The 13,207-nt window shown below is 34.6% G+C and overlaps 1 protein-coding gene across 7 annotated transcripts in view; it reads left to right on the forward strand.

Annotated features, from left to right (window-relative positions):
- The window catches only part of CWF19L2 (CWF19 like cell cycle control factor 2), a 165,813-nt gene that overhangs the window by 23,860 nt on the left and 128,746 nt on the right, over positions 1-13,207 (forward strand). For all 7 annotated transcript variants that reach the window (XR_012132510.1, XM_073239327.1, XM_073239326.1 and 4 more), the window contains exon 8: positions 8,296-8,942. Coding sequence is in view for 6 of the 7 variants with exons in the window: in XM_073239327.1 (XP_073095428.1) it covers positions 8,296-8,942 (647 nt within the window). In the remaining variant the exon portion in view is untranslated. The remainder of the gene's footprint in view (positions 1-8,295; positions 8,943-13,207) is intronic.

Genomic DNA, 13,207 nt, shown 5'->3' on the forward strand with positions numbered 1-13,207 from the left:
TTCCCCATTGTATATCCATGGCTCCTTTACCATATATTAATTGGCCACATATGTGTGGGTTTATATCTGGGCTGTCTATTCTATTCTATTGATCTATGGCTCTGTTCTTGTGCCAGTACCAAATTGTCTTGATGACTGTGGCTTTTTAGTAGAGCTTGAAGTTGGGGAGTGTAATCTCCCCACTTTATTCTTCATTCTCAGGATTGCTTTGGCTATTAGGGGTGTTTTGTGGTTCCATATGATTTTTAGAAGAGTTTGTTCTAGTTTGTTGAAGAAGGCCATTGGTATTGTATAGAGATTGCTTTGAATCTGTAGATTGCTTTAGGCAGGATGGCCATTTTGACAAATTTAAATATTCTTTTACCCAAGTGTATTGGATGTATTTCCATTTGTTAGTGTCCTCTTTAATTTCTCTGTAAAGTGTCTTGTAGTTTTCAGAATATAGGTCTTTCACTTCCTTGGCTTTTTATTCTTTTTTATGCAATTGTGAATGGAATTGTTCTCCTGATTTCTCTTTCCACTACTTCATCATTAGTGTATAGGAATGCAACAGATTTCTGTGTATTAATTTTGTATCCTGCAACTTTGTTGAATTCATATATTAGATCTAGTACCTTTGGAGTGGATTCTTTAGGGTTTTTTATGTACAGTATCATGTTATCTGCAAAGTGACAGTTTAACTTCTTCCTTACCATTCTGGATGACCTTTATTTCTTTGTGTTGTCTGATTGCTGTAGCTAGGACCTCCAGCATTATGTTGAATAAAAGTGTGGAGAGTGGACATCCTTGTCTTTTTCTCGATCTTAGAGGAAAAGCGTTCAGCTTCTCACTGTTAAGTATAATGTTGGCTGTAGGTTTGTCATATATGGCCTTTATTATGTTGAGGTACTTGCCCTCTATACACATTTGTTGAGAGTTTTTATCATGAATGGGTGTTGAATTTTGTCAAATGGTTTTTCAGCATCTATGGAGATGATAATGTGATTTTTGTTCTTTTTATTGATGTAGTGGATGATGTTGATGGATATTCAAATGTTGTACCATCCTTGCATCCCTGGGATGAAACCCACTTGATAATGATGGATGATCTTTTTGATGTATTTTTGAATATAGATTGCTAATATTTTGTTGAGTATTTTTGCGTCTGTGTTCATCAGAGATATTGGTCTGTAATTTTCTTTTCTGTGGTGTCCTTGCCTGAGTTTGGTATTAGAGTGATGCTGGCTTCATAAAATGAGTTTGGAAGTATTTTCTCCTCTTCTATTTTTTGGAAAACTTTAAGGAGAATGGGTATTAGGTCTTCTCTAAATTATTGATGAAATTCAGTGAAGCTGGTCTGGGGATTTTGGTCTTCGGTATTATTTTGATTACCGATTCAATTTCATTGCTGGTAATAGGTCTGTTCAGATGTTCTGTTTCTTCCTGGGTGACTCTTGCAAGGTTGTATTTTTCTAGAAAATTGTCTGTTTCTTCTAGGTTATCCAGTTTGTTACCATGTAATTTTTCATAGTATTCTCTAATAATTCTTTATATTTCAGTGGTGTCTGTAGTGATTTTTCTGTCTTATTCCTGATTCTGTTTATGTGTGTAGATTTTCTTTTTCTCTTGATGAGTCTGGCTAGGGGTTTATCTATTTTGTTTATTTTCTCAAAGAAACAGCTGCTGGTTTCATTGATTCTTTCTGTTGTTTTATTCTCCCCAATTTTATTTATTTCTTCTCTGATCTTTATTATGTCCTTCCTTCTACTGACTTTGGGCCTCATTTGTTCTTCTTTTTCCAGTTTCAATAATTGTAAATTTAGACTGTTCATTTGAGATTGTTCTTCCTTCTTTAAATAGGCCTGGATTGCTATATACTTTCCTCTTAGAACTGTCTTTGCTGTTTCCACAGAAGTTGAGGCATTGAGTCATTGTTTTCATTTGTCTCCATATACTGCTTGGTCTCTGTTTTTAATTGGTCATTGATCCATTGATTATTTAGGAGCATGTTGTTAAGCCTCTATGTGTTTGTGAACCTTTTTGTTTTCTTGTGCAATTTATTTCTAGTTTCATAACTTTGTGTCTGAGAAGTTGGTTGGTACAATTTCAATCTTTTTGAATTTGCTAAGGCTCTCTTTGTGGCCTAGCATGTGGTCTATTCTGGAGAATATTCCATATGCACTTGAGAAGAATGTGTATCCTGTTGCTTTTGGGTACAGTGTTCTATAGATGTCTGTTAGGTCCATCAGTTCTAATGTGTTGTTCAGTGCCTCTGTGTCCTTACTTATTTCTGTCTGGCTGATCTGTCCTTTGGAGTGAGTGGTGTGTTGAAGTCTCCTAAAATGAATGCATTGCATTCTATTTCCTCCTTTAATTCTGTTAATATTTGTTGTTCATATTTGAGTGCATAGATATTTATAATGGTTATATCCTCTTGTTGGACTGACCCCTTTATCATTATTTATATAATGTCCTTCTTTGTTTCTTGTTACTTTCTTTTTGTTGAAGGCTATTTTATCTGGTACAAGTATTGCAACTCCTGCTTTTTTCTTCCTATTAGTTGCATGAAATATCTTTTTCCATTCCTTCACTTTTAGTCTGTGTATGTCTTTTGGTTTGAAGTGAGTCTCTTGTAGGCAGCATGTAGATGGGTCTTACTTTTTTATCCATTCTGTAACTCTCTGTCTTTTGATTGCTGTATTCAGTCCATTTACATTTAGGGTGATTATCAATAGATTTGTTCTTACTGCTATTGCAGGCTTTGGATTCGTGGTTTCCAAAGGTTCAAGGTAGCTTCTTTACTAACAGTCTAACTTAACTCACTTTTTAGGCTATTATAAATACAATCTGAAGATTCTTTTTTTTTTTCTCCCTTCTTTTTCTTCCTCCTCCACTCTTGTATGTTAGGTGTCATATTCTGTATTCTTTGTGTATTTCTTGACTGACTCTGTGGGTAGGTGATTTAATTTTCTGTTTTGTTGGTATTTAATTGGTCTACTTCCTTTATCGTGGTTTTATTTCTCTGGTGACAGCTATTTAGCCTTAGGAGCACTTCCATCTAGAGCAGTCCCTTTAAAATACACTGTAGAGATGGTTTGTGGGAGTTAACATCCCTCAACTTCTACTTGTCTGGGAATTGTTTAATTCCTCATTCAAATTTAAATGATAATCTTGCCAGTAGAGTATTCGTGGTTCGAGGCCCTTCTGTTTCATTGCATTGAATATTTCATGCCACTGGCCTGTAAGGTTTCTGCTGAGAAATTTGATGATAATATGGTGAGTTTTCCTTTGTAGGTGATGTTTTTTCTCTCTCTGGCTACTTTTAATACTCTGTCCTTGTCTTTGATCTTTACAATTTTAATTACTGTAATGTCTTGGTTTTGTCTTCCTTGGGTCCATTGTGTTGGGAGATGTGTGCACTTCAATGGCCTGAGAGACTCTCCATTATCCCAGATTGGGGAAGTTTTCAGCAATTATTTCTTCAAAGACACTTTCTATCCCTTTTTCTCTCTCTTCTTTTTCTGGTACACCTATAATGTGAATATTGTTCCATTTGGATTGGTCACACATTTCTCTTAATATTCTTTCATTCGAGAGATCTTTTTTTCTCTCTGTGCCTCAACCTCTTTGTATTCCTGTTCTCTAATTTCTATTCCATTTAGTCTCTTCTACTTCAACTAGCCTGTTTTTTAAAATTTTGTTATCATTAATTTACAATTACATGAAGAACATTATGTTTACTAGGCTCCCCCTTCACCAAGTCCCCGCCCACGAACCCCATTACAGTTACTGTCCATCAGCATAGCAAGATGTTGTAGAATCACTACTTGTCTTCTCTGTGTTGCACAGCCCTCCCCTTTCTCCCACCCCTCACATTATACATGCTAATCATAATACCCCCTTTCTTCTTCCCTGCCCTTATCCCTCCCTACCCTGCATTTCTCCCCAGTCCCTTTCCCTGTGGTAACTGTTAGTCCCTTCTTGGGTTCTGTGATTCTGCTGCTGTTTTGTTCCTTCAGTTTTTCTTTTGTTCTTATACTCCACAGATGAGTGAAATCATTTGGTATTTGTCTTTCTCTGCCTGGCTTATTTCATTGAGCATAATACCCTGTAGCTCCATCCATGTTGTTGTGAATGGTAGGATTTGTTTTCTTCTTATGGCTGAATAATATTCCATTGTGTATATGTACCACATCTTCTTTATCCATTCATCTACTGATGGACACTTAGGTTGCCTCCATTTCTTGGCTATTATAAATAGTGCTGTGATAAACATAGGGGTGCATCTGTCTTTTTCAAACTGGAGTGCTGCATCCTTAGGGTAAATTCCTAGAAGTAGAATTCCTGGGTCAAATGGTAAGTCTATTTTGAGCATTTTGAGGAACCTCCATATTGCTCTCCACAATGGTTGAACTAATTTACATTCCCACCAGCAGTATAGGAGGGTTCCCCTTTCTCTGCAACCTCGCCAACATTTGTTGTTGTTTGTCTTTTGGATAGTGGCCATCCTTACTGGTGTGAGGTGATATCTCATTGTGGTTTTAATTTGCATTTCTCTGATAACTAGCGATGTGGAGCATCTTTTCATGTGTCTGTTGGCCATCTGAATTTCTTCTTTGTAGAACTGTCTCTTCAGCTCCTCTGCCCATTTTTTAATTGGATTATTTGCTTTTTGTTTATTGAGGAGTGTGAGCTCTTTGTATATTTTGGATGTCAACCCTTTATTGGATCTATCATTTTCCAAAATATTCCCCCATACTGTAGGGTACCTTTTTGTTCTACTGATGGTGTCCTTTGCTGTACAGAAGCTTTTCAGCTTGATATAGTCCCATAGTTCATTTTTTTTTCTTGCCCACAGAGATATATTCATGAAGAAGTCGCTAATGTTCACATCCAAGAGATTTTTGCCTATGTTTTTTCCTAAGAGTTTTATGGTTTCATGACTTAGAGTCAGGTCTTTGATCCATTTTGAACTTACTTTTGTGTATGGGGTTAGATAGTGGTCCAGTTTCATTCTCTTACATGTAGCTGTTCAGTTTTGCCAGCACCATTTGTTGAAGAGACTGTCATTTCCCCATTGTATGTCCATGACTCCTTTATCGAATATTAATTTTCCATACATGTTTGGGTTAATGTTTGGAGTCTCTAATCTGTTCCATTGGTCTGTGGCTCTGTTCTTGTACCAGTACCAAATTGTCTTGATTACTATGGCTTTGTAGTAGAGCTTGGAGTTGGGGAGTGAGATCCCCGCCACTTTATTCTTCTTTCTCAGGATTCCTTTGGCTATTCGGGGTCTTTGGTGTTTCCATATGAATTTTTGAACTATTTGTTCCAGTTCATTGAAGAATGTTGTTGGTAACTTGAGAGGGATTGCATCAAATCTGTATATTGCTTTGGGCAGGATGGCCATTTTGACGATATTAATTCTTCCTAGCCAAGAGCATGGGATGAGTTTCCATTTGTTAGTGTCCTCTTTAATTTCTCTTAAGAGTGTCTTATAATTTTCAGGGTGTAGGTCTTTCACTTCTTTGATTAGGCTTATTCCTAGGTATTTTATTCTTTTTGATGCAATTGTGAATGGACTTGTTTTCCTCATTTCTCTTTCTATTGTCTCATTGTTAGTGTATAGGAAAGTCTCAGATTTCTGTGTGTTAATTTTGTATCCTTTTATGTTGTTTTTATTAAGTTTTGATACTGGGTTATTATGTCTATTCTTTTAATTGTGAAGTTTTATATAATCTCTTAACATTTTTGAATCACAGAGTGAGGCATTTTGACATAGTATGTAAAAACATTGGCTTTGCATCAAATAGTCCTAAATTTTAGTATTAAGTTTCTTACTCTCTCTGTATGACCTTAGTTTTATTCTTTTAAAAACAGAGTTACAAGAATCAGCCTTAGAAAGTTGTGAGTTTTTGTTATATTTTGAGTGCTTTCCATGTATCAAGTGTTTTATGTGTAGTTGTTTAATAAAGTACTATTATTCTTGTTTTGTAAATGAAGAAATTGAGGCAGAGAGAGGTTAAAAAACAAAGATTACATAGTTAATAAGTAGATTTGAGCTAGAGCCCACTTAAATGGTGCAAAATATATAATAAACATTTGATAAATTGTGGTAATTGATTCTTTTGTTATTTTATTTATAATCTAATGTAGGTACCTCATTATTTGATGTATCACTAAGAAGGGAAAAGGCTGCCTGAGGCAATGCTTTCATTATGAAAATATTCCCCCTGCTATCATTTTTGTTCCATTCATATTGTCATTAAATTTAAGAAACATGTTAAATATGTATTTAAAAATAATTTAAAATAAAATGTTATGGGTCATCTTTGCCTAGGCTAAGATAACTTTAGCACAATTTGATGCCCATCTTACCTCTTAGATTTTATTGAGGTAATATTAAATCTGAATTCCAGTTTAAGTTAAAAACATATGCATCTTATTCTTAACAATTGTTTTACATGTTACAACTATGAGACCAGTTGTTTAGACCTAATCATTACATTTACCATTTGGTTTATAGCATGCCTTCCTTTTCTCAGTGATGTTTGCACTAATTCATTTATGGTTTATCTTAATTGTTCTGAGTGATTTTCCCCCCAGAATTAGTAAGTGATTTATTTTCTGAATCCTTGCACTTTCAAAATGGCTTTCTTTTGTCCATACCAGGAAGGCTACTTTGTGAATTCAATTCTGTATGTAGAATTACTGCTTTATAATTTTCTTTAAAAATTTGATCCTTATCCCATTCCCTTCTAGCTTTGTATTATAGGTAAAAAGTTGATAAATTTTACTTTGCTTTGTAGTTAATGTGTTATTTACTCATTCTCATTTGTTTACATTCTTACACTTAACTCCCTCCTTCACTGATCAGTCTTTGTGAAGAACTTTTTTTGTGTGTGTGAATTTTGAGGCTCAGAAATTAGAGTTTTTCATTTTTTGTTTTTTTTTTTACATATGAGCCTTTGCATGTATAACTTTTATTCCTCTCTGAAGACTATTGGATGAGATTTTTGGATTTGGGGAATTAGCTGTGGCAATTTTCTTATTCTGTTAATGCTTTGTTCCATCTTTGCTTTTTTTTTCTGAAAGTACTAGTATAAGCATATTAGATTCTCTAGAATTCATCTTCCATGTGTCTTTTTTCCTTATAACATAAATCTGTTTATCATCTTTTTCTAAGGATAGGAATTCCCAGGCTAGTATTCAGTTCACTCATTTGGAGTCAACACTTCTATTACTCTTTTCACTGTATTTGCATGTTTTTTGACACAGTGTTCATTTACAGGACTTTCTTATTTTTAAACTTTCTTTCATGTAAGTCTGTCATGTTTTAGCAATGTAGAAATCTTGAATCTCACTGACAGGAATTAAAAAAATCTTAAACTTTATGTCATCACTGTTTTTTGTATTTTATTTTATTTTAGATGTAGGCATTTGGTCTAAGTGGCTTTTCTTTTGAGTCCCCAGGTTTTTTTCATTATTTGTTAATTTTTCATTGATTACTTTTATTTTTTTTTAAGCATTCATTGTATACTAGTGTACTAGTTTGCTGGGTGGCGTGAACAGCAGAAGTGGATTCCCTCGCAGTTGAGTTCAAGGTCTCAGGCATCAGCAGGTTTGGTTTCTTCTGCAGCTCCTCTTCTTGCTTGTAAATGTCTGCCTTCTCACTGTGCCCTCACTTGGTATGTTATCTTTTTTTAAAAATTTAAGTTTAGTTGATAAACAACATTTTATTGATTTCAGGTATACAACACAGTGGTTCAACAGTTACACACATTATTAAATTCTCACCCCAACTAGTGCAATTACTGTTAACGGTAATGTTAACAGAACCTTTGGCCAAATTCTCCAAGCTTCACTTTCATCCCAAGACCAGCTTAAATTATGATTGAGATTTTTGTGCTCCTTTATGTCTCTCATCCTCCCATGGTATTTTATCTTTGTGTGTGCATCCCTGTATCTCTTTGTGTTTCCAAATTTCTTTTTATGAGGATGTCAGTCAGATTGGATTAGGGTCTAATCTAATAACTTCATTTTTACACAGTCACCTCTTTCAAGGCCCCTTCTCCAAATGTGGTCACATTATGAAGTACTCAGGGTTAGTGCTTCAACCTGTGAATTTGGAGAGGGGGCACCCACAGTTCATTCCATATGAGGTAGGGTGATTATATGGTATTTTCCCCCCTTGGTTATTTACTTATTTTTTTATTGTGCCACATGACAGTGTATCATTGGACAGTGGTATATGGGGTTCAAGTCATTGATACTTTTTTAATTTTAGATATCTTATTTAATTTTTCTCCTTTGTAGTCAATGGAAATATTTCAGTCAAAATTAGAAGAAGCTGAAAAGATTTCATCCATGAAAGAAGATTGTACAAGAGAAAGGTGGAGGAAACCAATGTATTCAGATAAAGACAGTAGAAGGTCAGACTTGGTAAAATATGATAAAAGTTCAAGGCATAGATACAGTTCAACAGATACTACACACAATATCAATAAAGGTAAATTTAGTGGTGATGAAAAAGATAATAGATCTGAGACTTCAGAAACACACAGAAGAGAATCCAGTCAAAGCCAAAATCAAGTGCTTTCTTCTCTTGGAAATTTGAGACCTAAATTCTTAAGACCTTCTGATGATGAAGAACTGTCATTTCAAAGCAAGGGCAGAAAGTTGGAGCCATCTAGTTCATCTTCAGCACTGGTTGCTCAGGGTTCTGTGCATTGTGGTTTTCGAAAACCTGCAGAGAACAGTGACGAAAGTTTATCATCATGGAATCTCTCTGATGGAAGAGAAGGAGAAAGGAGACATTCAAATCGAAAGCCATTGAAAAGCAGTCGCAGTGTTGACTCTGAATGCATTTCAGGAGATGTGAGAGAAAAGTCACAAGATGAGACCTTGAGAGATGACACCCTGAAAGGAGAACATCTCCGGGACAAAAAGTCTTCATCTGCTGGGTATTGTGACATTTGTTTTTTAAACTGATAAATGAATATTAAGGTCCAGAGGATTCAAAGAACTGAACTTTATTTTTAGAACATCAGTTCATAGGTATGAGTAATGGTTCCTGTTAAATTTTATGGAAGAAGTAAGATACACACATTTAACAGTTGAGTAGGTTTGTTTTATGGATTGCATTTTATTTCAGTTTTATTTAACAAAACTGGAAGAAGAATTCATTAGCTTTATTAACTCAAAATTTGTTGCTCTTTGGCAGTGTAAAAACTGAATGAGTTAATAATCCTTGTAAATGGATGTGCTATAGGAGATATTTTGGTAGATTTTGTTTCTGTTGCCATACTGTTTTCAAGCAAAATTACTCCATTGTTGAGTATAATTGTAATAATAAACATTGTATAGCAATTGGAGGTCTGGGAGATTGAAGGAAAATATGCTGCTGTAGCCCACATATGAAGTGAAAAAGATATGTGAAAGATCATGCAGAAGAACAAATTAGGGTGTTTTGTAGAGAAAGAAATATACATTTTTGACGGTTTACACGCTTTAAAGGTAATATTAGTGTTAAAAAGCGAACATAGGTGGGATGGCTGGTTGTAGCTCTAATGATTAAGAAAGTGGGTACACTTACTGTTTTTATTGTTCTTATACCTGTTGCACTTAGAAGGCCAGGTCAGTAGAAGAGGAAACCCAGGCTGAGTGGGATCAAACCTAGGAAGACTTGATTTAGTCATAGGGCTGGCCCTGTTGGAGATAGCCATAAATAGGGAATGTCCAAAGGATAATGACTAATTTATACTTGAAAGATCATTAAGATATGTTAAAAAATATGTTAAAAAAAAGATATGTTAAAAAATGCCAAATGAAGGGAGCACTAAAGAAGAAGTTTTAGGAAATAATAGATTTCAACGATGGCAGTAGTAGGTATAAGCATTGTAGTTTTGGGTCCTGAGTGTGGCAAATTGCTTTTGTTAGTGAGTACGTTTGAGGCTGTGGCTTATAAAGCACTGTGTGTGGTTTTCATTGAGAAGGAGCTGGCAAAATCTGAACTGAATAGTAGGAGCTGTGATCAAATGGGCTCTTATTCAAGTCAAGGTTTTGCTCTCAAATATATATATAATTGTCCAGGCTTCCCTCCAGGTGTTCTGGAAGGTAGACTATTTCTAGTCCCTAGTTGCTAGTGGGGTGAGGCTCTTATTTCCTGATATCACTAGGGTTGGCTTCACATTTGGGTGATCTGTAGGTCTTTACTTCTGTGAGCAGCTAAGCAAAATACTCTTAGCATTCCATTGGTTTCTCTAATTGCTTCATACTTGTATGTTGTGTTTAAATTGTAAGCTTCTGGTAGATACACTGTAATACAGCACTCACTGAAAGCTGTATTTTTTGGTCTGAAGACAATGTGCTTTCTTAGCTGTGTTAATTTTGATGTTACAGATGGTTTGAGGCTGTCCAGGAATTCTGTGATTGACTGACTGGAAAGGGAAAGAACAGTCTAGGAATCATACATGCAGATGAAAGAAAAAAAACCCCTGAGCATTTAGAGTGGTGTAAAGTAAAAGCCCAGGGGAGAACCTTGCAGAATGCCTACTTTTTTGGGACTGGAAAAATTCAGTGAAGAACTGGTAGAAGCTGTTTGTTGTTTATCTGAACATTATCCTGGTTCTATGTTGAATTCTTTATAAAATGCCAGAATTCTATGGAGCTTTAGAGCGAGTGAATTTTCTAACTAGAAGAAAAAAATCATAAAACTGATTTAAAACTAGAAGAAATACTAGTCTTACTCCTCTATTTTCCAGATGTGGAAAGTAAGGCAACTGAGGTTGTCACTTTTGCACAGTGTTAGGTAACTAGGGTTGCCATATTTAGCAAATAAGCAAGAGGTAGGTCCCTTACAATATTTATGCATACTTAATGCTAAACAAATTGTTGTTTACCTGAAATTCAAATTTAACTGGGTGTCATGTATTTTATCTTGCAAATGTATGTAACAGCCATTTCCTGGGGCTGTGACCTTTTAACAAGAAATAACAGATAATTCTTTATAGAAAACTTAGTATGTATTTAAGTTACATAGCTTCACAATGCACATGCTATTCTGAACCTTGTTTACTTCTAGTCAGTGTATCTTAAAGATCTTTTCACATTAGCTCATATGTATGTATACTTTTTTCATTTTAAAGGCTCTTTAATATTTTATTGTGAAACTTAGATACCAGCTAGTATTTCTCATCAGTCTCTTATTGATGGAGTTTAGGTTGTTTCTAGTTTGTTACTCTTACAAATAATGCTGCAGTGAATTGTTTTGTATATGTACCTGTATATTATGTAGCTATAGCTGTACGATAAATTCCAAGGAATGAAATTAGGTTTATGTATTTTGTTGTATTAACTAATTTACACTTTTGCTAGTCATATATTAGGTTAACTTTATCTTCCTTGCTGTCAGTATTGTTGAACTTTTTAATGTTAGCCATCTGTGTAGTTGAGAAACAATTTTTCCTTGATCTGCATTTCTTTAAGTATAGGTAAAGTTTGGCGTATTTTTATAAATGTTGTTTATTTTTATTTTATTTTTGTTAGCAAGTCATATGTTTTGCCTACCTTTTGAGTTCCATTCTTTGTGAGAGCTCTTTATAGTTGTCATGTAATGTATGTAGTTTTTTTCTTCATCATTTCTAGATTTACTTTTTTTCTTCTTTTTCATCCTTTCACTCATTCTTAATGTGATCAGATTTATCATTATCTTCCTTTGTCCCTTTTAGGCCCTGCAATTATGTTAAGTAGCCAAAACATCCCATAGTTGTGGCCCATGTGATTAAGAACTTATTTTTTGTAGAAATGGAATGTGTTTGTATATAATTTTGTTGGAAAATATATTAGCTATGTATTTTCAAGAGTTTGAAGTGTACAGTAGTATGTAATAATAATAAAAAAAGTAATGTGAGGTCCTTATTTTAGATTTTATTAAGTTAATATCAGGAACTAACCCATTTTATATATTATTTTTACCTTTGGATGTCATTACTGTAAGACTTTGCCATGTTAGGCCTTAAGGATAAGAGAAGGATGCCAGGTTTTGAAGGTTTAAGTATAGTCATGAGATTCTTAGACAGGAGAAAATTTGAAAACAGTGGTAAGAAAAGAATAATTAAAGGGAGGAGATCTGTGAATACTGCCAGCAGGCAAAGAATAATTGCAGTATACTCAAGGTTTCTGAAATGTCATTGGGCTGGAGCTTTTTAAATTACTTCTTCCTCCGAAGTTTTCAGCCAGTGTGTGTGTGTGTGTGTGTGTGTGTGTGTGTGTTAAAGAGAGTAGATTTTAATGGAAAAATGGGATTTGCTATTTAGAAATTATGAAGACTTCTGAAATATAATAGTAATCCTGGAAAATGAGAACTGCTTGTACTTTTTCTTTTTTATAGGGTAATTGGAAATGTCATAGTGATGTTTCTTTTAGAGCATCTGCTCATCATTTTAAATGGTTTGGGAAACCTCTAGTTCTTGCTGTTTGCTACAGAGCAGTGTCTTTGCTGTGGTGTTGGCAAGATGACATAATGTCTTCAGTTATGTGGGCCCAACAACTCTCATTTTAATGTCTTTATTTGATACCTATTACTGTTCTATTAAGTATGTTGAAGTATCTGTTAATATTGAAAATACTAGTATTACAGATGATCAGAATTCCTGATATATCATCTTATTTATCCTCATCTATTAATAAACAATTTAATTCCTGTTAGGAATGCCTAAAAAAAAAAAAAGATGTGTGAGTTCGAATTTCGTGATAATGAAAGATGCCTCTTTTAAAGGTCTTGTGAAATTCCAGTTACCTTCTTAAACTTACTAGCTTTGGTTGGACCTCAGCACACCTCAATGCCTTCTCTTGATTAAAGCCTTAAGCTTGCACACTGAGAAGTGAAAGGACAGTAAAGTTTCTCAAAAGGAATAGTCAAGTAAAATGGCAAAGGTGTGCCTCTGGGTAGACAACAACAGAGATCTTTGGCAATTTAGTCAAAAATATGATCATTGTAAAAGGATTTATAAACCAGATTTCATAGACTAAATTGTGATATAGGTTATGAGATGGTCGAGGTAGAAAGTGCATGTGGGAGGCATAGGTAAACGAAGTGCCTTCCTCACTCCCTCTTTTTTTTTTCTTTTAAGGTGCAGGTACTTGAATATGTTTATGTTTTAATGGGAAGTAGTCAGTATCAATTTTAGAAGAAGCTAAATATAAAGAGGGATGATAGATGGGATAA

Source organism: Manis javanica, chromosome 6 (genome assembly GCF_040802235.1).
Source record: "Manis javanica isolate MJ-LG chromosome 6, MJ_LKY, whole genome shotgun sequence".
In the NCBI taxonomy this organism is placed as follows: Eukaryota; Metazoa; Chordata; class Mammalia; order Pholidota; family Manidae; genus Manis; species Manis javanica.